The 26219-nt window shown below is 42.3% G+C and overlaps 2 protein-coding genes across 3 annotated transcripts; one reads left to right on the top strand and one right to left on the bottom strand.

The window, feature by feature from the left end:
• Positions 1–1029: 1029 nt before the first annotated feature.
• Positions 1030–7508, top strand: LOC132767795 (lysozyme C, milk isozyme-like). The gene is made up of 4 exons (XM_060763118.2): positions 1030–1244; positions 3378–3539; positions 5388–5466; positions 7207–7508. Exons 1-4 carry the CDS (start codon positions 1109–1111, stop codon positions 7271–7273), a joined length of 444 nt encoding a protein of 147 aa, XP_060619101.2. The 5' UTR covers positions 1030–1108; the 3' UTR covers positions 7274–7508.
• Positions 7509–10546: 3038 nt separating this feature from the next.
• On the bottom strand, positions 10547–25153 carry EBP (EBP cholestenol delta-isomerase). 2 transcript variants are annotated; one of them, XM_060763119.2, is made up of 5 exons: positions 25023–25153; positions 22965–23335; positions 17284–17320; positions 13732–13862; positions 10547–12084 (listed from the first exon to the last, which is right to left on the bottom strand). In XM_060763119.2, the coding sequence occupies exons 2-5, from the start codon at positions 23278–23280 to the stop codon at positions 11873–11875; spliced, it is 696 nt and encodes a 231-aa protein (XP_060619102.1). In that variant the 5' UTR covers positions 23281–23335; positions 25023–25153; the 3' UTR covers positions 10547–11872. The 2 variants fall into 2 exon arrangements, with proteins under 2 accessions (XP_060619102.1, XP_060619103.1); XM_060763120.2 differs by having other exon boundaries at positions 25080–25150.
• Positions 25154–26219: the final 1066 nt, after the last annotated feature.

The raw sequence follows: 26219 nt of genomic DNA, 5'->3' as shown, positions 1-26219 counted from the left end.
AAGGGCCCAGCTTACCTCAATTCCTGCAAAACACAAACGTGGTTTTCACTCATTCAGAAGTGGAGAGAAGTCCAGAGGGGAAGCTAACTGCTACAGCCTCCCTGCGATATTACTCAGCCAGATGTGTCAAAGTTTTCATCTGTAAAATCTTAGAGGATATGTATCCTTTTGTTACAATTTTTGTGTGAATTTAGAGTTCACTTCCACAAATGCATGAAGGTCCTCTTCAATTGACAGCAGGGTGTACGTATACACACACCATCACTTAGGTACCATCCAACCATATGTCACATGCACAGCAATCTTTGAAGAATGTTTACTAGACATTTAAAATGTAGCTTGGACCACCTGGAAAAAAACATTTTTGTTAAGTGTTTTTAAATAAGAAAATGTACATTATAAATAATGTATAAGTGCACATTCACATAGAACATAAAAAAATAAAGATCAGCTTTCAAATGGTTGAAGCACAAAGTTGTGTCAAGGAAACACAAAGTGAGGAGACAGAAACATCATTTTCTTCATACTGTACTCATGCCAGCCTCCCTCCATCTCTTGCTCTCTCTCTCACTCTTCATGAAGCCAAACATATCAGGAATAAAAAACACACAACATCAACTAACTCAAAGTTCCTCAAAGCAAACAAGAACAAAGTAGACAGCAATCTCCCAAAGCAGTCAAGAGGCCTAAAGCCCTGTACTCTCACGCTAATACTCACTTGGATGCTAGCTCTTAACTCAAAATGCTGCTCTTATGTCAAAGCAAAACCGTTGCTGAGTGATAGCTCTTAACTCAAAACACATTTATCTTGGGGTGCTCTTAAGTAGAGGTTCCACTGTATAAATTAAGCAAGGGGGGGGGGGTTCCTTCATTGTATAATATATCTCTTGTTGACTTCTGCTTTAACTTTTAGCACATGCTGTTGTCAGATGAGGAGACAATTTCAGATTACACCATTTCCCCATTTTAGATTCATTACTGTCTATTTTATTGCACAATTAATCTTCTTCTTCCCGTTTAGACCCAAAGGAATTGTCAGAAGGCTTGGCTATAAAAGCCACCAAGGTTCTCCGAGGATCCATGCCTCATCCACGAGGGAACTGCAGAGATGAAACTGTTGGCCTTCATCCTCCTCTGCCTCTTCATTGCTCTCAATGAAGCCAAAGTGTATGAGAAATGTGAACTGGCTAGGATCCTGAAAGAAAAGCAGATGGATGTCTCATCTGGCTACAGCCTTGACAATTGTAAGTTTTCTCCTGCTTCCTCTCCAACATTGTCTTAATATGGTTTTGGACTTTTTAACAGCTAACGCAAAATGTGGGGTAGGGTGTATTTATTTACTATATTTATATACCGCCATTCTCAGCCTGGGGGCAACTCAAGGCGGTTTACAAAACGGCACAATTCGATGCCCACAATAACATAAAAACAGTTAAAACATTTAGCATAAATAAAATTCAGTAAGTAATAAAACTTATCAAGAAACAATCCACAGCCCTATAGATATACCCTACTGACTTCACTTTCATTGTTCTTGGTAGAGTAAGAGAACCACATAAGGATGGAAATGTCCACTTCACTGTAGATCTCTGTAAACAGTGATGTATTATACTTAATCCAGGGAATATGGGGCTTGTTAATCACAGGTGGCTCCAATGCTCTCTTGCGCCCCTGGAGCTCCTCTCCATAATTTTTCAGGTATGTTAGGTAGTGGTAAGGCATCTTGAGGTATGCTGGATGGGCAATGTGGCTGTTTACTTTTGTTTACTTCTCCCACACAATTCATGGCCCTTTAAGACCCTGAGGTCTTCTGGGAGGCAGCTACTCAACTGGTCAGAACCCGACTTGCAACCATCATCCAGAGGACCTTTTCAGCAGCTTCCCCAAGACAGTGGAATGACCTGCCGGAATATATTCGACAGCTAAATGAGCTGTCAGAATTTAAAACACAACTGAAGACCCATCTCTTCCAGCAGGTCAACTTTGAACCATGAATTTTGCATTTGCATTCTACTGCTGCTGTATATCCTGTATTATGGTCGCATATGGTTATATTATCGTTTATTTGTCATGTCAGGGCAACCAGTCAATTGTATTACATTTCTAACAGAACAAAACAAACAGACAAAACACAAAATTTGCAAGTTTGGTAGTTGATTAAATGTCCTTTGACCAGTATCTGGCCATTTGGAGTGCTTCTGGTGTTGCTGCAAGAAGGGCCTCCATTGTGCATGTGGCAGGGCTCAGGTTGCATTGCAGCAGGTATTTATTTATCGTGTCATCCGCAACCAGAACATTGTATTACATTTCTAACAGAACAAAACAAACAAACAGATAAAAAACCCACAAATTTTTCAAACTTGGTAGCTGATTAAATGTCCTTTGACCAGTATCTGGCCACTTGGAGTGCTTCTGGTGTTGCTGCAAGAAAGTCCTCCATTGTGCATGTAGCAGGGATCAGGTTGCATTGCAGCAGGTGGTCAGTGGTTTGCTCCTCTCCACACTTGCATGTTGTGGATTCCACTTTGTGGCCCCATTTCTTGAGGCTGGCTCTGCATCTCGTGGTGCCAGAGCGCAGTCTGTTCAGTGCCTTCCAAGTCCCCCTGTGTGCCCAGGGGGAGTCTCTCATTTGGTATCAGCCATTGGTTGAGGTTCTAGGTTTGAGCCTGCCACTTTTGGACTCTCGCTTGCTGAGGTGTTCCAGTGAGTGTCTCTGTAGATCTTAGAAAACTATTTCTAGATTTAAGTTGTTGACGTGCTTGCTGATACCCAAACAGTGGAATGACCTGCCGGAATATATTCGACAGCTAAATGAGCTGTCAGAATTTAAAACACAACTGAAGACCCATCTCTTCCAGCATGTCTACCCAGTCAACTTTGAACCATGAATTTTGCATTTGCACTTTACTGCTGCTGTATACCCTGTATTATGGTCACATATGGTTATATTATGGTGTATTTTATATTAGTACGTTTTGAAGCCGGTCTTAGTCCCTCTACGGAGATTGAGAAGATTGGGATATAAAAGTTTTAAATAAATAAATAAATGTATTTTGTTGTATATATTTTATGTTGATGTATTTTGAGCTGTAAGGAGAGGTGAGTAACAAATAAAAACCATCATCATCATTATTTAGTGTCCTAACTTTGCAATTTTATGTTTTAAGGTTAATTTGAAATGGGGAAGGAGGGGCACTTTTGAAGAAGAATGCACTCACATTCACAAAATATTCCATTTTCATGTAATTTTTAAAAGAAGCTTTTCTTTACTAAAAAGAAAAAAAACACCTTTCACCTTACTGCAGTTCTTTGATGATAATTTCCCTACCTCTTGCTAAACTTGTCCATTTTTGTTTCCCACCACCACCACCACCCAGGGGTCTGCTTGGCTTACTATGAGAGCAGATTCGACAGCAAGGCTGTGGGGCCACCCAACTGGGACGGAAGTCGTGACTACGGGATTTTCCAGATAAACAGCCGCTATTGGTGTGACAATGGAGAGGGACAAACTGCGAATGGCTGCCACACCTCCTGCAGTGGTAAGCTTGTTATAAAACCCACATCGTCAACTATTAAATACTCTATCAGGGCCTGTGTAATTCCCCAAACAGGGTGGTTGAGTGATGTTTTCAAAGGAAGGTTGTGATCCTCCATTTGAACCATTCTCCTATTGCCAACTTAGACATGTTGCCTGCTTGTCCTCTTCAAGAAATAAATCCCCAATGTTTCCCCAGTTACAGAAAAATCTATAATTTTGTCCTCACTTGTACTCCTCAAGACACCATCTCTCCACACACATAAAACCAAAGTCTCACTCACCTTAGCTTCATGTTCCACCTGGAAGGATACTGTGGGGCTGATATTTCAACTTGTTTACTTATTTAGGCGATCCCTCGTAGCTCGAGGATGATGGTCCTCCAAGTCTGGTGTCTTGGCGGTGGGTCCGTAGATGGCTGTGAAGCCATATTCTTGATCCACATGTTCTCCCGCAGTGAGGACGTTGGTTTCCAAGTGGAAGGTGGTCCCAATAAGGGTTGGCTTCACGCAGCTTCCTCTTGACACATTTCTTCCTTTCGTACCTCTTTGAATTGATATTTCAGCACTACCCTACAAAGCTACTAAAGCTTTGCATTTGAGTCCTCCCCAGTCTGGTGTCTACCAGATATTTTGGATTATATCTCCCCAAACCCCTTATCCTTGGCCATTCTTCATCTTATCTATAGGTGTTCCCATCCATACTATCCCTAGGGGAGGGGTAATACCTGGTGAAAGAAGTCCCACAGTTTTGATGTAGTGTGCTGTCACTGAAAGGGATTTTGGCCTGCATCAATAGGAGCATAGTGTCTGGATCTAGGGAAGTAATGCTACCCCTCTATTCTGCTTTGGTTAGACCACACCTGGAATATTGTGTCCAATTCTGGGCACCACAATTCAAGAGAGATATTGACAAGCTGGAATGTGTCCAGAGGAGGGTGACTGAAATGATCAACTGTCTGGAGAACAAGCCCTATGAGGAGCAGCTTAAGGAGCTGGGCATGTTTAGCCTGAAGAAGAGAAGGCTGAGAGGAGATATGATAGCCATGTATAAATATGTGAGAGGAAGCCACAAGGAGGAGGGAGCAAGCTCGTTTACTGCTTCCATGGAGATTAGGACAAGGAACAATGGCTTCAAACTACAAGAAAGGAGATTCCATCTGAACATGAGGAAGAACTTCCTGACTGTGAGAGCCGTTCAGCAGTGGAACTCTCTGCCCCGGAGTGTGGTGGAGGCTCCTTCTTTGGAAGCTTTTAAACAGAGGCTGGATGGCCATCTGTCAGGGGTGATTTGAATGCAATATTCCTGCTTCTTGGCAGGGGGTTGGACTGGATGGCCCATGAGGTCTCTTCCAACTCTGATTCTGTGATTCTATGAAAGTGCCATCTTTGCACAAGGTGGCTGGAAATGACTCAGTTATTGAATACGCGATAAGCTTTATTTGTCCCTTTTACGGCTTCAATCCATCATGGCTACCATAGGGTATAAGTCCACATGTTGAGTGATGGCTATGGTGATCCTTTTACCACTTCCCTATTCCTTTATGGGAGGATAGACCTAATAAAGTCCCCTTATCACATTATTATTCTCTGCCTGATAAGAAGTGGCAACAATAGCATCCAGCTGTGTCCCTATAGGCAAAATCAAAGAGATTACCTAGCCACTTTGTTAAATGCGGAGGGCCAAAGTGAATACAAACATTTAGGGTGATACAAAATATATGCATATGTATAGTAAATGTACACATGTGTTTGTCCCTAACAGACCATTGGTCATTAAATTCATTCATAGCTTTAATTTGGTTTATTATTTTGATTTGTTATATTCTTGTGTTTTCTTTTTGGGGGAGCAGCTTTCACAACTGATGACATCACAAATGATATTACATGCGCAAAGAGAATTGTTAAAGATCCCAACGGAATAAGTGCCTGGTAAGTCTGTTTTGTTTCTTGGCCATCTGTCTTCTCACTTGTTCAGATTCAATTGCAACCAAACCTTTTTTCTAAAATCCTTTTGGCAAATCAGAATACATAAGAAAAACCACAGACTTTGCCTTCCTTTGGTATAAAGATAAAGGTTTCCCTTGACATTGAGTCTAGTCATGTCCAACTCTGGGGGTTGGTGCTCATCTCCATTTCTAAGCCAAAGAGCCGGCGTTGTCTGTAGACACCTCCTAGGTCATGTGGCCAGCATGACTGCATGGAGAGCCGTTACCTTCCTGCCGGAGCGGTACCTATTGATCTACTCACATTTGCAAATTTTCAAACTGCTAGGCTGGCAGAAGTCCTTAGGTATAGTTGGTAGCTAAAGAGGTTTCCTCAACTGGGACACTTGGTTAAATGGTACTTCCTTGCAGCTGAGTGACGGATTTAAGACTATCTATAGATTCTATATAAACAAAAATGTAATGTTTGTTTGTGGGAACTTCAAATTTGGACACAATACACCTATCAGGCCAACAAGTGACTATCACTCATAAAAACACTGAAAAACACAGCAAAAGAGACTTAGAAAGCCAAAAAAACAAAAAAATACATTACAACGCATGCGCTAACCCACACACGCACACATACACATATACACAAATATATATACACACAAAACACATCTACACAGTCTGGGCCACAGCAACACGTGGCAAGGGACAGCTAGTATATATATAGTTATAGCACTTTGGTATCACTGTAATGGCTATCGCTTGTCCCTTTGAAGTAATGAGATTGATAATTCTAAGGTGTTTAGAGTTATTTCCCTGTGGGCACCACTGCTTCCCCATATCAACTCTGAATTTTAAGAGTTTTCTTTGTGTTATTATACAGCAATGCCCTTACTCAGGGTGCACCAGTGGGGGGGGGGGGCACATTAAAGACATTGTTCCCATAACGATTCTGCCCTCCATGAAAATGTTCTTCACTCCACAAATGGATAGCCTTGCAATCTCTTTCAACTTCAAATTCATGCATTTATTAAAAAAGTATGCTGACCAAAAGATCAGCGGTTTGAATCTGGGGAGTGGGGTGAGCTCCTGCTGTTAGCCACAGCTTCTACCAACCTAGCAGTCTGAAAACATAATAATAATAATAATAATAATAATAATAATAATAATAATAATTTATTTGTACCCCGCTACCATCTCCCCAAGGGACTTGGTACGGCTTACATGAGGCCGAGCCCAAATACAATAATACAAGCAATAATAATAACAACAACAATGCAAATATGAGTACATCAATATGTAATGCTCTGGCGGGAAGGTAACGGCACCGCATGCAGTCATGCCAGCCACATGACCTTAGAGTTGTCTACGGAGAACGCTGGCTCTTCAGCTTAGAAATGGAGATGAGCACCACCCCCCAGAGATGGACTCGACTAGACTTAATGTTAAGGAGAAACCATTACCTTATAGATATCCAAAGAAAAAAGGTGTAGGCAACATGACCAGTGGATCGTGAGCACAGAAAATGGATGCGTTCTTGCATGAATTATATTCTATGTCTCGCTCTGTGAAATGTTAGAAATTTGGAGACATTCAAGGAAGGGGTGTATTAGGGGAGCAATTCCCTTATTTTGTTACCTCTCCCCATCCCCACACCGATGGGGATATCAGTGGCCCTCACTTGTAGTTGTCAAAGGAACCTTTATCTCTAAAATGCTCTCGTTCTGTCTTTTAGGGTCGCTTGGGTGAACTACTGCCAAGGAAGAGACCTCTCTGGCTGGACAAAAGACTGTAGCCTCTGAAGCTGATGATACTAAATGATATTATTCAGCATTTCTCTTGAGTCTGCTTATGAGGAAAGCAATTCCTTTCCCTATGCAATTCGCTTTCAGCTAATTCTTTCTCTGCAGGTGGCTTCCCGCACAATAGAGGGATTCCCTTTCTCTGCTTATATTATGAGGCCAGATCAGATATTAAACATGTGGAGGCGGGTGGTTATCTTGGTTGAGAACTTGGTTGAGAACTTCGGTCTTTCTTTGATCAAAATTCTTCAATAAACTGAACTCATATCAATTCTTATATTCTGGTTTCAAAGGTTTTTGACCGCCATCTAGTGCCTGTTTTAGACATTGACACGAACCTGTCAGCAACAACATGTACAGCAAATGCTGCTCTTACTAATGGTTTTCTTTTCAATTTCAGAAATATTTCTCTTCCGATTTTGGGTCTAAAAGCTAAGTTGGGTTCATAGACCATACTCAGTTGAAATAAAAACTTTCAAAAATTTTCAAAACTTTCAAAATTTTCATTATTATTTCATTCTTGATTATTTTTATGACAGAACCAATTAGGAACTCCCATTTATAATGAAATTTTGAAAGTTTTGTTAGAGTTCTGAAATTTTCACCACCAGAACTTTAGCAACACTGTAGAAGCAAAGCACCAGCACCCCCTAGTTTTCACCACCAGAACTTTAGTTTTGTAAGTACCGTATATTTCGGCATATAAGACGACTGGGCGTATAAGACGACCCCCAACTTTTCCAGTTAAAATATAGAGTTTGGGATATACTTGCCGTATAAGACTACCCCCTCTTCCAACACGCACCAAATAAAATTTTTAAAAGCATCAGATTTGATTTCAATATGGTAATTTTTAAATTACTATACCTCCTTCTCTGCCTCTCAGATCTCACACCTGCACACCTGCACCACTTCACTGCAGTCTTCAGGAGAGAGATTTGAGAGGCAGAGGAGGAGGTACAGTAATAGGATACAAGGGCGGGCCGGACAGGTAAAAGAGATGTGTTTGTCTGGGCCCAGAGCCACTCTATCTCTTTTTTCCATACCCCAGGCGCCCCGGAAGCCTGCAGCTTGCTCCACCCTTCACTTACACCTTCCCGGTGAGGCGCCCCTTCACTCACCATCAGGACCACATTAAGTCCACGAATCCTGATTAATGGATTTTCTTCTACCGTACTTGTACAGTGTCGCCCTTAATGCTTTCATACAGTTGCTGCATACAGCAGGGACGTGGCCACTGCCATTTTTGAGCTCTCCCACAATATGCAGCAACCACAGATTCTCCAGTCCGGATTGGAAGTTTCAGCACCCGCTCTATAAGACGACTCCCGTGTATAAGATGACTCCTGCGGATAAGACGACCCCTGACTTTTGAGAAGGCTTTCTTGGGCTAAAAAGTAGTCTTATACGCCAGAATATACAGTACTTTAGAACCATGGATTGCATATGCCTACTAAGTACTCTAAAGACATACAGTGCTGTCTGATGTTGAAAGGTAAGCAGGGCCGACACTGGTTAGCAATTGGGCGGGACACCACCAACAAATACCAGGCACTAGGATGGATTGCAGAAGAAAGGAACCAGCAAAACCACCTCCAAGTATAATTTGCCTTTTAAAAATAACCCTATAAACTTCATGAAGTTACCATGAGTCAACAAGCGCTCTGAAGGTGCAAACATATGGGCTAATAAATGCATTATTAAATTCACCAGATGGATTTCCCTTTGGAAAATACAAGTATTTTCTTAATGGATTGAACTGTTTTCAGAAATGCTTAAAGGGAAGGTAGTGGCAGAACTTTTTAAAAGCTATAACTGGCTTTTAATGTAGCATGCTTTCTCAGATATTAATTCACATCTTCAGATGCAGTCCAGAGCAGAATCATGTTTGTGGATGTGGAACAGAAAGTATGAGAATCCAGAAATATGTCCTTTTTTTTTTTAAAGACTGTGTAGGTCAATACAGGTCTCACTATACATCGAAGTCAAATGATGACGAACAACAACAAAAAATCGGGATGTGGGTCCATTATTTTAGAAAGAATTTTCCCTGTGACTATTCCACAATTGTGGAATATTCTCACATGCAAGTACGCCCGAGGCTGACATTTATGGAGGGAGAAATTTAAATAATACAATTAGAACAAGATCCCATCTACATTATTTTCAACAGTTATACTTCCTCACCATTTAAGGCAGTTGTAGAAAAAAACACAGGGTCCGAATTCTGGGTGAAACGGGCCCCTGCACAAACATTTCCAGTTTCCCTAAATAGGGAGTTGCAGGTAAGGAATTATCACCATCTACCCAGCATGTACACACACCAAGCAAACAAGCAGTTTTGTATCGTTTATTTTTTTTTAAAAAAGATCACATTTCCACATATAAATGACTGATCTAGTGGAAGATGGAAAACATTCAAGTCATGGGTAATGGGAATGAGCTGTGCTGCTGAAAGCGTTCAGTAGCAAATGGGAAACAGATTTGAAGGGATCTAAAAAGACAATCCAAGTATGTTATGGATGGCTAAATACTAGGGCTGGGCGGTTTCGTTTCGTAATTTCATAATTCGTTAAAAATTCGTTATTTTTTTTATAACGAAGCGATATTGAACCATTCAGGAGCAACTAAAAAATGAAACGAATTTTTCCAATTCGTTTCGTAATTGTTTCAGAATTGATTCTTTATTGATTCGTTATTGATTCGTAAATGTTTCGTTATTATTTCCGCATGTCTGGTGCAAGTTTTTGTTTTCTCAGTGAAAAAAAATATAATTATCACACCAACAGTCAACAACAGAGGGAGAGGGAAGCTTCAGAAGTTTTTTTAGCGTACTGCGCGATCGCGGCCGCCATTAACGAATCGATTTGTAATCGATTCGTAATTGTTTCGTAATTGGTTTTTTATTTCCGAAATTTCATAAATATCGAACTTTTTTAAAGGAAAATTTCGGAATTCTTTTAAATAACGAAACGCAAAAAACCCCTAAAAACGAATCGAGTTTAGAAACAATTTTTTCCGTGTTTGGACAGCCCTACTAAATACCTAGACCGCACCATTATCTACCCATCCTTCACAGATCCAAGAGAGTAGAACTCAGCCATCCAGATTCTATATGTCCTTTCCTCATTTCATCTGAACAGTGTTCATTGCCAAAGAGTATCTGCTGGGTCTGCCCCAAGCATGGACTGATCACTTTGCTGGAGTAAGATCATAAACTGCAAGACAACCATCTGAACCTCCATTGCCGAGAGTAATGAACAGCTGGTGTCCTTCTAGCTTGAGTTCCTTTTAATTTGTGACCAGGATAAATGCAGAATACCTTCCATGAAACTTCTAATATCACTGATCTAAGGCAGCAGTGCTATGAGATAAGATACATGTGCTCCCTTTTAGTTTTGAGACAATTTAGGCATTTGCAACCATTGTTCTAAATGTTTCTAAAGTACTTACAAAGTTCTGGTGGTGAAAACTAGGGGGCGCTGGTGCTTTGTTTCGACAGTGCTGCTAAAGTTCCGGTGGTGAAACTTTCAGAACTCTAACACGACTTTCAAAATTTCATTAAAAATGACAGTTCCTAATAGGTTCTGTCATAAAAATCACCAATAATGAAATAATAATGAAATTTTGAAAGTTTTGTAAGAGTTCTAACATTTTCACCACCAGAACTTTAGCAACACTGTAGAAGCAAAGCACCAGCGCCCCCTAGTTTTCACCACCAGAACTTTAGTTTTGTAAGTACTTGAGAACCATTTAGAACAGTGGTTCTCAATCTTTGGGTCCCCAGATGTTTTGGCCTTCAACTCCCAGAAATCCTAACAGCTGGTAAACTGGCTGGGATTTCTGGGAATTGTAGGCCAAAACACCTGGGGACACACAGTTTGAGAACCACTGATTTAGAACCATGGTTGCACATGCCTAAGAGACATAGCTTTAGAACTAGGAGGGAAACAGAGCCTCATATGCATCCTCCAGAACACCAAGTTTGAGCCCAAGGGGGCACTGCAAAGGTATACTTACTCCATGTTTATTTACTTAGAAATAAAACCCACATACTTCAGGAATTTTTACTCTCTAGTAGCTTCTGTTAGGATTGCACTCTTGGAGGAGGACAATGGACTATTAACATTCACTATTTTCTGTGTGGGATAGAGCTGATAAGCATCTTCAGACCCACAACTACTGAAGGGCTACACATTACCTACTATGACTTAAAATATTTTGTTCACAGTTTCTGGAGCTAAAGCTCCAATAATCATTTTGGGTTGTTTTAGCAAACCAAAAGAAACACATCTGATCAACCCACAATGTAATATGGACATATATTGTAATTGAATGACATCTAAAGAGCCACTGTTGCCCATCCCTACTTTGGGGCTACATGTTAAGGCAGCAGTGGGGAATAACTGCCATAGATGGTGCTGTTCCTCAGAACTGGTTCTTGTTATATCTTGGCACAGGACCTCTGAGGGGTTTAAGGAATGAGAGGAGACAAACCTAGACATGGAGCTGGAAACAGCTAACCAACCCACTGAATGAATACAATACTGCCCAAACGGAACAATACTCCATATCCTGACCCTGCAAGAAATAGCGTGATCAGTGTTTCTTGAACTTTCCAGCATCCATTATCCTCTGGGAAGCGCTAAGGTGTTTCCAAGCATCCAAAATGAGAACAGAGGGGATGATGATCCAGAGTGCATTCATGAAGACAAAATAAAACCAGAAATAAATCGGGTGCCACATTTCGCTGTGTCGGAAACCATCCCGGTACTCGGTGTAGAAATAGAGAACGTCTCCATACAGCTGGCCTATGAGACAAAGACAAGAAAATCATTTAAGTAGAATAAAAAAGGTTAGATCAAAACAGCTCAGAATTAGTCTACAGCAAGGAAGAACAGTGATGAGATGTGCGTTGGTGAGGGGGAGGAAGTGACAGTAAGTATATATTTTTTTTCATGTCAGGAGTGTCCTGTTGTGAGAGAATTGGCCGTCTGCAAGGATGTTGCCCAGGGGACGCCCGGATGATTTTGATGTTTTATCATCCTTGTGGGAGGCTTCTCTCATGTTCACGCATGAGGGAGCTCATTCGCCTCTCCCCGGATTCGAACCTGCGACCTGTAGGTCTTCAGTCCTGCCGGCACAGGGCTTTAACCCAGTGCGCCACCGGGAGCTCAAGTATAAAAATGTTTTCAAAAGACTTTGTGAGCACATGTGAGATGGTATCCTTACTGTTAAGCCTAAAACATGCACACCATAGGCTCTCTTCCTATTAAAAAAATGTGTAGTACAAACACCTTTTAATTGCTGTCATATAAGTACAAGAATATGTTAATATAAACAACCCACAAAGTTAATAAAAGTTATTTAGGGGATTACAGCCCACAGGAAGTGTGGCTAGTTCCATCCACTGAGTTTTTATGCCGCACAGAATTAATAGGGAGGACCTCACTCTATCCTCAATGCATTGAAACATCAAATATAGACATGTAGTAAATTATGGATTGGATTTTTTACAATTTGCAAGACTCAATGAGGAGTTTTAGCATTTAAAACGAGTGTGAAATATGGAGCGCAAGCCATTCCTGCTTTCCATCCCTCTTGTTTTACACCACAATTCCCAAAGTTGCTTTGAAAGAACAGCAGGCAAGCAAGCATTCAGGGTGGAAGAGAAGCATGGGAAGATGTGAAAAAATCAGTTTGCTTGAGAGAGAAATGAATATGGGAGAAATTTCAGAGAAGAGCAAGAAAAAAAAGATTCAAAATGGGAAAAACAAGAGTAAAAACAAAGAGCTGCCGGAAATACATGGGGCATATAATCACATGTTAAAATATTATACTCAATCAGGCTACAGTTTAAAAATCCAATGTTTTGATAGGCTCACAGGCCCCATCTACATTGCCATATAAAATCCAGATTATCTGCTTTGAACTGGATTATATGGTTTGTTTTTGTTGTTGTTTTTGTCGTGTCAGGAGCGACTTGAGAAACTGCAAGTCACTTCTGGTGTGAGAGAATTGGCTGTCTGCAAGGACGTTGCCCAGGGGATGCCCAGATGATTTTTTAAATTATGTTTTATCATCCTCGTGGGAGGCTTCTCTCATGTCCCCGCATGAGGAGCTGGAGCTGATAGAGGGAGCTCATCCACGCTCTCCCCAGATTCGAACCTGCGACCTGTCGGTCTTCAGTCCTGCCGGCACAGGGGTTTAACCCACTGCACCAGCAAGGGCTCTGTGGCTCAGAGCAGGATCGCTCAAGAGGCAGAAGGATCTGCTGAGGCTGAAGCTGGAGGGCTTCCTTGATTATATGGTAGTGTAGACTCATATAATCCAGGTCAAAGCAGATAAGGTAGATTAGCTGCTTTGGCAATCTGAATTATATGGCAGTGTAGAAGGGACTTCAGTCTCCAGATGAGTTTAGCGAGTTGGAAGATGCAAGTATTACTCCATATACTAACCTAAAGACACCACCAGTTGCAGCACAAATCGGTACGGTTGGCGTGAAAGAAAAGCCAGCACTGTCCAAAGACTAAGAGGGCCCCAGGCAAAGGCTGTGATGGTCTCCATGCAAACTGTGAAGTTGTCGGCTCTGGAGACACAAAAATGTGAGGCAGACGTCACTTAGGAGTTCCAAAACACTTCAAATGCTTCTAGGATGTGCAAATCTTGTTTCTCAACTTTAGTTCCTCAAATTACTTAGGAATACAGAAGTAAATCAAATGAATTTCCTTTCCAGGATGTGGAAATGTTATTTATGGACTATAACTCCTCAGATCCACCAGCTAGCATGACCACTCTCATTCTCTTGGATTTACGGAGATACTGTCCAAAAATAACTTTTTCGAGCACTGTATCTGATCTCACTCTTTTGAATCTCTCCTTAGTACATATAATACCTGTCAACTCAGGATAACACTTCAGTGCCTTTAATGAAAGTTCATTCTACAACAAATATGTAGTCTTTAAAGTGCCAAAAGTCACCCTTGTTTTTGCCATAACGGAGTAACACAATTATCCCTCTGGAAACTGGTAACACAATCACTGCTAAGCAACAGCTGCCTCTCATCCTTTCACTATCCAATCAGTAAAATCAGAATGATCAAGTAGCAATAAAGAATTCCTAAGTTCGCCTCAGGCTAGTAAATATTCTTCAATCCATATTGCATATATACTAATTATACAATAATCAACAGTGTGCCTATTCAGATGACGGGCTGGGAGGAAACACAAGCAAAGTTTCTTTAAGGGCCTCACCCACCAGCAGATTTGATTCAATTGAAAATAAATCCATATATTATTCCACTCTTTGTTTAATGTATGTCACGTTTTTTTCCTTATACAATTCGCAAGGCAGCTTTCAAAGCATGTTTTTCAGATCAACGTAAATCAAGATTTAAATTGCTTCTCTGAAAGGCTAGTCCATATTATTTTTATCCAGAACCCTCTTTCTTTGTTCAGATATATGATCTGGCCGGGGTGGTCCACGCCTTGGTCACCTCTAGAATGGATTACTGCAATGCGCTCTACGTGGGGCTGCCCTTGAAGACGGCTCGGAAACTTCAATTGGTCCAGCGGGCAGCAGCTAGGATGCTAACTGGAGCTCATTATCAGGAGAGGTCAACCCTCCTGTTCAAGGAGCTCCACTGGCTGCCATTTATTTTCCGAGCCCAATTCAAGGTGCAGGTAGTCACCTACAAAGCCCTGAACGGTTTGGGACCACCCTACCTGCGTGACCGCATCTCCATCTACGAACCCACACGCTCACTCCGGTCATCTGGGGAGGCCCTGCTCGTGATCCCACCTACGTCGCAAGCGCGCTTGGTGGGGACACGGGACAGGGCCTTCTCTGTGGCGGCCCCCCGACTTTGGAATGCCCTTCCAAAAGAGCTTTGTCAGGCCCCTACTCTAGCAGTTTTCAGAAGGAACCTAAAAACTTGGCTGTTCCGATGTGCCTTCGCAGATTAGGAATCCCCATCCCAAGTCCTAGATGCACTTTAGCACAACTATTGTTGCTGCACACCGCACTTTTAATCTTACGTTCCTCCTGCCATCTCAGCACTTTTAACCCTGTACCTCATTGCGCTGGCCAAACCAGTTTTAATAGTGTCTTGATGTATTGTCATTGTGGTTATTTTGCTTAATTGTTTTGATTTGCTTTGTTTATTGTTGTGTTATGTTTTCTATTGTATTGTATTTGAGGCTTCGGCCCGTGTAAGCCGCATCGAGTCCTTCGGGAGATGCTAGCGGGGTACAAATAAAGTTAATAATAATAATAATAATAATATATTCCATCTCATATTCTCCATTAATTCATTTCTTCTATCATTGCACGTAAAGAGAGGCTAGGCTGAGAGAAAGGTAGTAAGAGATGTGCATTTCATGTACGCCATCTGCAGAATAGGATTGATCCAAGTTATCTCCAAAATTCATAAAGCAGTTGACAAATTTACATAATATATTCATTACATTGAGAATTTAATGCAGTTTGAAGCTAGCTTCCACGAAAGCACACAAAACAATGCCTTTGATGTTAATTAATGCTCTGTGGTTTGTATAATCACCATTCAAGCCTCGAATTAGTTCCAAGATTGACTATGTAATAATAATAATAATAATAATAATAATAATAATAATAAACTTTATTTATACCCCGCCACCATCTCCCCCAATGGGGACTCGGAGCGGCTTACATGGAGCCAAGCCCAAACAACAAATAACAATACAAAAATACAAATTGCAGTAAAATAAACAACATAACAATAAAGTATAAAACATCAAAGCATATAAACAACATACACAAAACATAGAAACCAAAACATAATGCCAGAGAGCAGGCCATATGTACATAAAATAATTTTAAAAACTCAGGGTGAGATAAAGGGGCAGAACTATGTAATCACCTGCACAGCAAAACAACTTTTATACCCGTTTTAAACTGTATTAAATTGTCAGTGTAGATCTGACTTTAGGTGTTATATTTGAGCTAGGTTAGTTATTGATTTACTAGTTGTTAAGAAAATTTGGATGTCTGAGTTAAATATTTTAAGAAATTTGATTTTAAAAAAACACTGGGGAATTAATCAGCCTATCACAGCCTATCTTATGGATAAGGGCATCAGAGATTGATCACCCCTATCATGGGAAAATCTCTGAACTCAGTTCTCTCTCTGGCAATGAAGCATCACAGACTCTCTCACAAAGCAACACACACTTTCTGCAATAGCATTAAGAGTGCAAAGTACATCAAGAGCTGGGTTGCTGTGAATTTTCTAGGCTGTGTGGTCATGTTCTGGAAGCATTCTCTCCTGATGTTTTGCCCACATCTATGGCAGGCATCCTCAGAGGTTGTGAGGTCTGTAAAAAACTAGGCAAGTGAGGTTTATATGTCTGTGGAATGTCCCGGGTGGGAGAAAGAACTCTTGTCTGCTTGAGGCAAGTGTGAATGTTGCAATTGGCCACCTTGATTAGCATTAAATAGCCTTGAATCAAGCTGGCCTATGGCAACATCACACTTGCCTCAAGCAGACAAGATTTCTTTCTCCCGCCGTGGACATTCCACATATAAATAAACCCTACTTGCCTAGATTCCAACAGACCCCTCAACCTCTGAAGATGCCTACCATAGATGTGGGTGATGTGTCAGGAGAGAATGCTTCTGGAACATGGTCATACAGCCCAGAAAACTCACAGCAACCATGAAAGCCTTCGACAATACATCAAGAGCTGTTCTTTTCATGTTTCTGGTCTTCAAGGATACTAATGCAGACTCTCAAGATCTTGAATCATAATAATCCAAACCCTTAGGATCATCAGTTATCTTGGAAAATCATAAAACAACAGGCAAATTAATTGTAGATATTATTAAAGTCTCAGTAACACATTTAACATTCCCTTTAATGTTTCTTGCTCTATCTTTTGCTGAAAGAATATTCAAATCTATCTTGTTGAGAAGTAAAATCTCTTCCATCGTGTGGCAAAGATAAAACCCTCACCCACCACCTAACACTTACATGACGTATCTGCTGTCACCTTTTGCATACTCTTTCCCTGCAATATAAGAGAAGAAAATAAGGTGAAACGTTAGTTGCCATCAACAGTGACACAAAAGTCTTCAGGAATTGAAGAACTGAGAATCTCAGTAGATTGTGAATCCACATTATCTCCTTCAAACTGGATTATATGAGTCTACACTGCCATACAATCCAGTTCAAAGCAGATTTCATATGGCAGTGCAGATGGGTCAGAGAGATGAAGGAATTCGCAGTACAAGGAGCATTTGAGGGACAGACTATGCAGACATGGGGTCAGTTTGGGATGCTGATGCCATTACTGCTCAAGCAGGGAGCTTTGAGATGGTTGAACAGAAACTTTCTGAAGCTCTAGGTGCTCTCACTGCCTGTTACAGGGAAAACTAGCTGATCCCTAATCCATCTAAAGCACAGACATGTGCTTTTCATCTTAAGAACAGACAAGCATCCCGAGCTCTGAGGATGACCTGGGAAGGAATCCCACTGGAGCATTGCAGCGCACCCAAATACCTGGGAGTTACTCTGGACCGTGCTCTGACCTACAAGAAGCTCTGCCTGAATATCAAGCAAAAAGTGGGCGTTAGAAACAATATCATACAAAAGCTGACTGGCACAACCTGGGGGTCACAACCAGACACAGAGAAGACATCTGCCCTTGCACTCTGCTACTCTGCTGCTGAGTACGCATACCCAGTGTGGAACACATCTCACCACACCAAAGCGGTAGATGTGGCTCTTAATGAGACATGCCGCATTATCACGGGTTGTTTGCGCCCTACACCACTGGAGAAATGACACTGTTTAGCCGGTATTGCACCACCTGACATCTGCCGAGAAGTAGCAGCCAATAGTGAATGGATCAAGACAGTGACATCTCCAGCTCATCCCTTGTTTGGGTATCAGCAAGCACGTCAATGACTTAAATCAAGAAAGATCCACAGAGACACTTGCTGGAACACCCCAGCAAGCAAGAGTCCAAAAGTGGCAGGCTCAAACCCAGAGCCTCAATCAATGGCTGATACCAAATGAGAGACTCCCCCGTGGGCACACAGAAAACTGGGTGACTTGGAAGGCGCTGAACAGACTGCTTCTGGCACCACAAGATTCAGAGCCAACCTTAAGAAATAGGGCTACAAAGTGGAATCCACGACATGCGAGTGTGGAGAAGAGCAAACCACAGACCACCTGCTGCGATGCAACCTGAGCCCTGCTACATGCACAATGGAGGACCTTCTTATAGTAACACCAGAGGTACTCCAAGTGGCCAGATACTGGTCAAAGGACATTTAATCAACTACCAAGCTTGCAAACTTTGTGTTTTGTTTGTTTGTTTGTTTGTTAAAAATTGCAACACAACTGTTTGGTTTGCTCCTGACACGATAAATAAATAGTTAGGGAGCAGGTGGGACAGCTCTTAAAGAATTGTGTGACCCTTAACATTTAATGTTCTAATGCATAACCTGTACTTAGAACAAGAAACTACCTTCAGGGCCCTTCCACACAGCCCTATATCCCAGAATATCAAGGCAGAAAATCCCACATTATCTGAGTGTGGACTCAGATAACCCAGTTCAAAGCAGGTATTCTGGGATATAGGTCTGTGTGGATGGGCCCAGAGAAACAGAATGTTTCCAGTTGGCAAGAGGGGCCAAGCAAGGCTGCATTTTATCCCACAATCTGCTTAACTTGTATGGTGGATGTATCACAAATAAACACAGGATGAAATTTGGAGAGAGAAGACATAAACATTAGAGGAAGGAACATTGGCACTTTAATATATGCAGATGACACACCATACTACTAACAGACAATAGCAAAGGCTTGGAACAATTACTGAAGAGTCCTGAAAGAAAGTGCAAAGAGGAGGTTTACAGTTGAATATTAGAAAACAAAAAGCATCACATTTAAATAACTTTAAAGCAGACAACGAAGATACCGAAATACTTCAAGGTTTTCCATTCTTTGACTGCCATTTATTAATTAAATTAAATGAAATCAATAAATCAGGGCTTGGAAGGGCAGCTGTGAAGAAAAGACCCAGAAGTGTAAAGACAGATAACTGGATGCTAAAGGTAGGATTTATGTATTTTTTGTCGTGTCAGGAGCAACTTGAGAAACTGCAAGTCGCTTCTGGTGTGAGAGAATTGGCTGTCTGCAAGGACGTTGCCCAGGGGACGCCCGGATGAATTGATGTTTTTATCATCCTTGTGGGAGGCTTCTCTCATGTCCCCGCATGAGGAGCTGGAGCTGATAAAGGGAGCTCATCCGCCTCTCCCTGGATTCGAACCTGCGACCTGTCGCTCTTCAGTCCTGCCGGCACAGGGGTTTAACCCACTGCGCCACCGGGGGATTATCTATGCTGTACTTGGGCTATATCACGAGAAGATATCAGCCCAAAATTGATGGTAAAAAATAGAATATCAGAGGAAGTATCTGTGTATGGCAAAATGATAGTATTATTTTTGTTCATTCATTTGGACTGCCTTACAAAAATATCCGTTCTGAGTGTTCCTTAACTACCTTATAACAGTCATGAGTTGGAATGAGTCAACAAGCAACTTGAACACACATGAATGTACGTATGCACACAAATTTACATTTCCACTTTATATGGTTCCCCCTATCCCTTTTAATCTCTATAAAAATCCTAATATATTTATTAATTTACTATATTTGTATACCGCTTTTCTCAGCCCTCGGGTGACTCAAAGCGGTTAACAATAGTAAAATTCAATGCTCAGAACAACATAAAACAGTTAAAAACAATTAAAACAGTAGCATATTAAACAATCCATTATACATCAATAAACATCTCATCTCGTTAGCGTCTCATAATTAGAATCAGGACCCAGTTTCATCACCCAATTGTTCCATATTCCTATATTCTTTACACTGCCTATTCAAATGCCTGCTCGAACAAGCAGGTCTTCACTTTCCTCTAGAATGATAACAAGGAGGGGGCCGATCTAATATCAGTAGGAAGGGCGTTCCACAGCTGAGGGGCCACCGCTGAGAAGGCCCTGTCTCTCGACCCTACCAGACGTACTTGTGACGCAGGCGGGACCGAGAGCAGGGCCTTCCCAGACGATCTTAATGTCCTAGTTAAAGGGTCTTTGAGTGAAATTTGCAAATGCTAAGCAAGGGGCTTTGAATGAAATTAACAGCAAAAGAGAAACATACCCTTTCTCTGTAGAAAAGGAGCAACAGGGAAGAAAATGTTTTTAAGAAACAAGATGTGACATGTAGAGGTCGGAAGTTGTGTTGTGGTTAAGTTCAAAGGTTGTGGTTAAGTGCAGAGTCTGCAGGTACAAGAAGGTACTTTCAATCAAAAGGTCAAGGGAGAGGAGCTGGAAAGAGAGTACTTTCCATGACCTATTACTTGAGTATAAAGTCAGCAGAAAAAGAAGAGGGGCGCGGCAATCACTTGAAGGGTAGCATCTGCGTATGCTGCCAGGCTGTCCGTCTTTTTCATGAAGAAACTAAAATAAACCTTGTTTTTTTAATCTTTTTTGGGACTGTCTCCTTCCTTACGTGTTCCTGTGATGTGGACCTAAGAAGACCCAATGTAGGGTCTCTCACACTATTGGGTTCATAGGTTTGTGGAAAAGTAGTCCTGATCCATACTCCCATGGTTATTCCATTACTAAATCCTTAACTACAGTGGCCAGGTAATGCAATGGCGAGGCAACAAACATCTACAAAAACATGTGAAAGAAATCCCTTAATGTGCAACAGTACTCTGTGGTTTCTGTAATCTCCACCTGGGCCTCCAGGATTTCCTAAGTAATCATCTGAGAAACAGCTTTCTTCAATACCCGTTGGAAACTTTATTAAATAGTCAGTGTAGTGGAAAATTAAACTTAGGTCTCCCTGCTCCAAATCCATAACATTAAATGTTACTTGACATCAGATACATTACTCTCTCAGATAACTTCTAACTGAAAAAAGAATACAATTTGAAAAACAGCAAAAGGGAAAAAATGTGCCTGATCTGCAACATTAGGTAATTAGAATAATTTGCTAATATACAATGAGGCAACAGATTTGAGGGACTAGGCAAAGGCAACCTTAGAGAAAAGGAAATGTAAACATGCAAGTTGCATAAATGTTGAACATGGTGGTGCAATGAAGGCTGTGGGAAGCAGTTCTGACAGAGGAACTAGAAACTGGCCCCAGCTAAGTGGAAGGTGTAGCCCATATCACCTCTCCTCTCTCTCCACTAACAACTATAGAATACAAGGCTTACTACGCAATATCTGATATAGTACTACTCAGAAGTAAGGCTTATTGAATTCAGTGTGCCTTACTGTGTGGTAACTGAATAGAGGATGGATCAGTTTCCTGACTTCAGGCAAATCATGGTTTAAATGGACATTTATAGTTGAAAAGTATATTATATGATCAGTGTAGATTTGTTGTTGTTCATTCGTTCAGTCGTTTCTGACTCTTTGTGACTTCGTGGACCAGTCCATGCCAGAGCTCCCTGTCGGTCGTCACCACCCCCAGCTCCTTCAAGGTCAATTCAGTAATTTCAAGGATACCATCCATCCATCTTGGCCTTGGTTGGCCCCTCTTCCTTTTTCCTTCCATTTCCCCCAGCATCATTGTCTTCTCTAAGCTTTCCTGTCTTCTCATAATGTGGCCAAAGTACTTCATCTTGGCCTCTACTATCCTTCCCTCCAATGAGCAGTCGGGCTTTATTTCTTGAAGTATGGACTGGCTGAATCTTCTTGCAGTCCAAGGCACTCTCAGAACTTTCCTCCAGCACCACAGTTCAAAAGCATTAGTGGTTCCCAATCTTTGGTCCTCCATGTGTTTTTGAACTTCAGCTCCCACAAGCTGGCTAGGATTTTTGGGAAATGAAGTCCAAAACACCTGGAGAACTGAAGGTTGGGAACCACTGGTGTAGATAGACCCTTATAATGCAGTTTGTATGGTCTAAAGCAGTGGTTCCCAACCTTTTTTTGACAAGGGACTACTCTCCAACATTAGTACCAAAAGGGTTATGAATTGGTCAACTTTAGATTCCGATTATTTGGGGTCCTGATGCAGAAAATTGCACTGGATAGACCACATCAGCTCTAGTTTCTGATATAGAACATATGCCATCCAGTAGTCACCATATGCTTGCCAACAGAAAACCATATTTAATAATCTAGAGCTGATATGGTTTATCCAATGCAATTTTCTGAATTAATAGCCCAAATTGATACCCCATCTCAGAAACAGACTTAAAAACAAAGGCACCAAGGCACCCCTGCTTCCAGACACCACATGGAACGGCTCCGTTCAGGAGGAGGGAGGAGGAGGAGAAGCAGCAGTCAAGCGGCTTGTTGTCGTGTCTTTCGTGGATAGAAATCCTCTCCCCTCCCAACACCCCTGTTGCCTCGGCACTATGAGAGGGTTTCGCTGAGGCTGTGGACCATATTTTAGTTCTTGGGGACCACTGGAGGTCCACGGACCACAAGTTGGGAATCACTAGTCTACACTGACCATATAAACAGTTACAAACTGCATTACATAGCAGTGTAGTTCCAGCCTGAGAGTTAAGAGAAAACCAGGGAGCTGCTATCCCCAATCACAGCACTGTCTACCTCCCTATCCCAGAGCTGAGGATAAAAGCACAGATAGAGCATGCAAGCACACATCCAACCACATCTTACATAGCTGGGAGAGGAAGGACTGGTCTCCAGGGATTTCCATGTGGTAGAGGCTAAACCAGCCCTCAATGACACCGTGAATGAAGCCGCAGATGGCAAACCAGCAGACCGCCAAGGAGCGCCAAGTTCCCAAAGGGGAGGCTTTCCGGCTGCGCCAGCCGGCCACCGACCAAGTCACTATCAGGAGAAGCCCTGAGATGGAGAAGAGGAAAGCCAAGATCTGCCACATGGGACGGTCATTCGGGATGTAATGCGGGAGCTTCAGATTTCGAGGCCAGTAAGGGTGGGCGACCACATGGGGCTTTGTTTCCAGTCCCATGGTGTCCAAAGACAAATCCAAGGAGGGCGTCAAAGACTGGCAAGTGCACTTTTTCCTGGAGAAAGAAAGGAAACAAAATAACCATGTTATTTATGGCTTTGATTCATTTATCACATCTTTTTCTTGCCTACAGATCCAGGGCCCTTCTACATGGCCATAAAAATCCAGATTATCTGCTTTGAACTGGATTATATGGCAGTGTAGACACATATGATTAGAAGGCTCCTCAGCTCCTCCTCACTTTTGGTCATCAAAGTGGTATCATCTGCATATCTGAGGTTGTTAATGTTTCTTCCAGCAATTTTCACCCCAGCCTTGGATTTGTCAAGCCCCGCACATCGTATGATGTGTTCTGCAAACAAGTTGAATAGGTTGGGTGAGAGGATACAACCCTGCCGTACGCCTTTCCCAATCTTGAACCAGTCAGTTGTCCCATGGTCAGAACTTTGTCATTATACAGATTCCTCAGGAACTAGTAAAGGGTAAAGGTTTTCCCCTGACATTAAGTCCAGTTGTGTCCAACTCTGGGGTGTGGTGCTCATTTCCATTTCTAAGCCAAAGAGCCGGCGTTGTCCGTAGACACCTCCAAGGTCATGTGGCCAGCATTTTGGCCTGCATCAATATGAGCATAGTGTCTAGATCTAGGGAAGTCATGCTACCCCTCTATTCCGCTTTGGTTAGACCACACCTGGAATATTGTGTCCAATTCTGGGCACCACAATTCAAGAGAGATATTGACAAGCTGGAATGTGTCCAGAGGAGGGCGACTGAAATGATCAACTGTCTGGAGAACAAGCCCTATGAGGAGCGGCTTAAGGAGCTGGGCATGTTTAGCCTGAAGAAGGGAAGGATGAGAAGAGACAGGATAACCATGTATAAATATGTGAGAGGAAGCCACAGGGAGGAGGGAGCAAGCTTGTTTACAGCTTCCATGGAGATTAGGATGCGGAACAATGGCTTCAAACTACAAGAAAGGAGATTCCATCTGAACATGAAGAAGAACTTCCTGACTGTGAGAGCCGTTCAGCAGTGGAACTCTCTGCCCCAGAGTGTGGTGGAGGCTACTTCTTTGGAAGCTTTTAAACAGAGGCTGGATGGCCATCTGTCAGGGGTGATTTGAATGCAATATTCTTGCTTCTTGGCAGGGGGTTGGACTGGATGGCCCATGAGGTCTCTTCCAACTCTTTGATTCTATGATTCTATGAGTGCTGTTACCTTCCCGCCGGAGTGGTACCTATTGCTCTACTCACATTTGCATGTTTTCGAACTGCTAGGTTGGCAGAAGCTGAGGCTGACAGCGGACGCTCACGCCGCTCCTCGGATTCGAATCTGCGACCTTTCGGTCAACAAGCTCAGCAGCTCAGCGCTTTAACCCACTGCACCACAAGAAGCTCAGTGCGTTACTATGCTGCCATATAATCTATCAAATCAGATAATTCACATTATCTGCTTTGAACTGGATTATATGAGTCTAAACTGCCATATAATCCAGATCAAAGCACATAATCTGTATTTTACATGACATTGTAGATCCAGCCTGATCTGGATCTGCATCTCTATGGGTTACAGACCTAACAAACAATCTGCCACAAAACAAAAAATAAGCCTAGGGCGAAGCATGTATAGAGTGAATTGCCCACCAGCAGAATCTGCAATCATGACCCCAAGCATGCTACCTACATCTATCTATTTGCAACGTTTAATTCTATTTTCCGCCCTTTCCCAAGCCTTACCACAATTACCTGCACAGCCTGTCCTCAAACGCGTCCGCACTGACTTCTCTCCCGCGCCAAGCTCACCTGTTCACTAAAGCTCACCCTTACTGCCAATGGAGGGCTCGCTGGGGAAGGAAACGGGCAGGCGTTTCCGCCAATCAGCGCTCCTCAAGTCGGGGGCGGGGCGCCGGCCTGGGCTTCCACCATCCCTCTTCTTTGAACTTGGAACTCCATCTCTGACGTCACGGGGCGTTCCGCAAAAGCGATTGGCTGCGACGCGCTGGGGCGATATGGGTTCATATGTTGATTTGGATGTCTTCCTTCCGCGTGGAGCTGATAAGGGTTGCATCTACTCTGCACAATTCCTGTACTTTGATTTTGGCACCACTTTAACCGTCTTGGCTGATGGATATGGAGTCCTGGGAACTGTAGTTTAGTGAGGCAGCAGCACTCTTGGGCAGAGAAGGTTAAAGGTCTTGTAAACGTACAACTCCCAGGATACCATAGCATGCCTAAGTATATTTGGATACTCTGTCTTCTAGTGAGATCAAAGCATAATATCGCTTCCTCGCACTCTTACAACCCTCTCCCCCCTGTTAAGTAGATCAGGTTATATTTTATTTATTTATCGTGTCAGGAGCAAACCAAACAGTTGTATTGCATTTTTAAACAAGCAAACAAACAAAACACAAAGCTTGCAAGCTTGGTAGTTGATTAAATGTCCTTTAGGTCAGGCTGAAAGGCCATAATGTGCTGCTCCAATTCTGTTTGCATTGCATTAAATGTTTGTTTGCAATCCCAGGCGTGGGATTTTGCAGCAGGGTGGCTTCCTGTTATAGTTTGCAATCATAGGGCAAGCCACCTGTCAATTATCGTTAGGTTCCCTGGTCCCGCCCCTTTTTGAGTTTTGGAGGGAATAGGAGCCTTTTTGAGTCAGTTCTCACAGAGAAGCCTTTCGCACAGGACATAAAGCAAAGAGCTCCTGTAGAAAACTTTGTCTTCTACGGCTTGGCCGGGGAGATATACAGCCTACAGCTTGGTCAGGGAGAAAAGGCCAGGCATGTAGCCGGGAGGGGGGGACTTCAGGGGCTTCAGCCCCCCCCCCCCCGAAATTCTCAGGGTGGTCTGCGAGAAGGCCTTACTGGTACATTAAACTGTTATGTATATTCATATCATTATCTGATCACCATCTATATAAATAAAAATGTAATGTTCGTTTGTGGG

This window comes from Anolis sagrei, chromosome 2 (assembly GCF_037176765.1).
Source record: "Anolis sagrei isolate rAnoSag1 chromosome 2, rAnoSag1.mat, whole genome shotgun sequence".
Classification (NCBI taxonomy): domain Eukaryota; kingdom Metazoa; phylum Chordata; class Lepidosauria; order Squamata; family Dactyloidae; genus Anolis; species Anolis sagrei.
The sequence above is the reverse complement of the archived record's forward strand: the minus strand, read 5'-3'. Positions and strand labels throughout refer to the sequence as shown.

Bases quoted from the DNA above. Each gene is read 5' to 3' on its own strand.
- LOC132767795 (XM_060763118.2), top strand. From the start codon at position 1,109: ATGAAACTGTTGGCCTTCATCCTCCTCTGCCTCTTCATTGCTCTCAAT. The intron at 3,540-5,387 runs GTAAGCTTGTTA...TTGGGGGAGCAG, and splicing joins CTGCCACACCTCCTGCAGTG to CTTTCACAACTGATGACATC. The intron at 5,467-7,206 runs GTAAGTCTGTTT...TCTGTCTTTTAG, and splicing joins CCCAACGGAATAAGTGCCTG to GGTCGCTTGGGTGAACTACT.
- EBP (XM_060763119.2), bottom strand. From the start codon at position 23,280: ATGGGACTGGAAACAAAGCCCCATGTGGTCGCCCACCCTTACTGGCCT. The intron at 13,863-17,283 runs GTAAGTGTTAGG...TTGTGTCTCCAG, and splicing joins GGTGACAGCAGATACGTCAT to AGCCGACAACTTCACAGTTT. The intron at 12,085-13,731 runs GTTAGTATATGG...TTTGTCTCATAG, and splicing joins GCAACTGGTGGTGTCTTTAG to GCCAGCTGTATGGAGACGTT.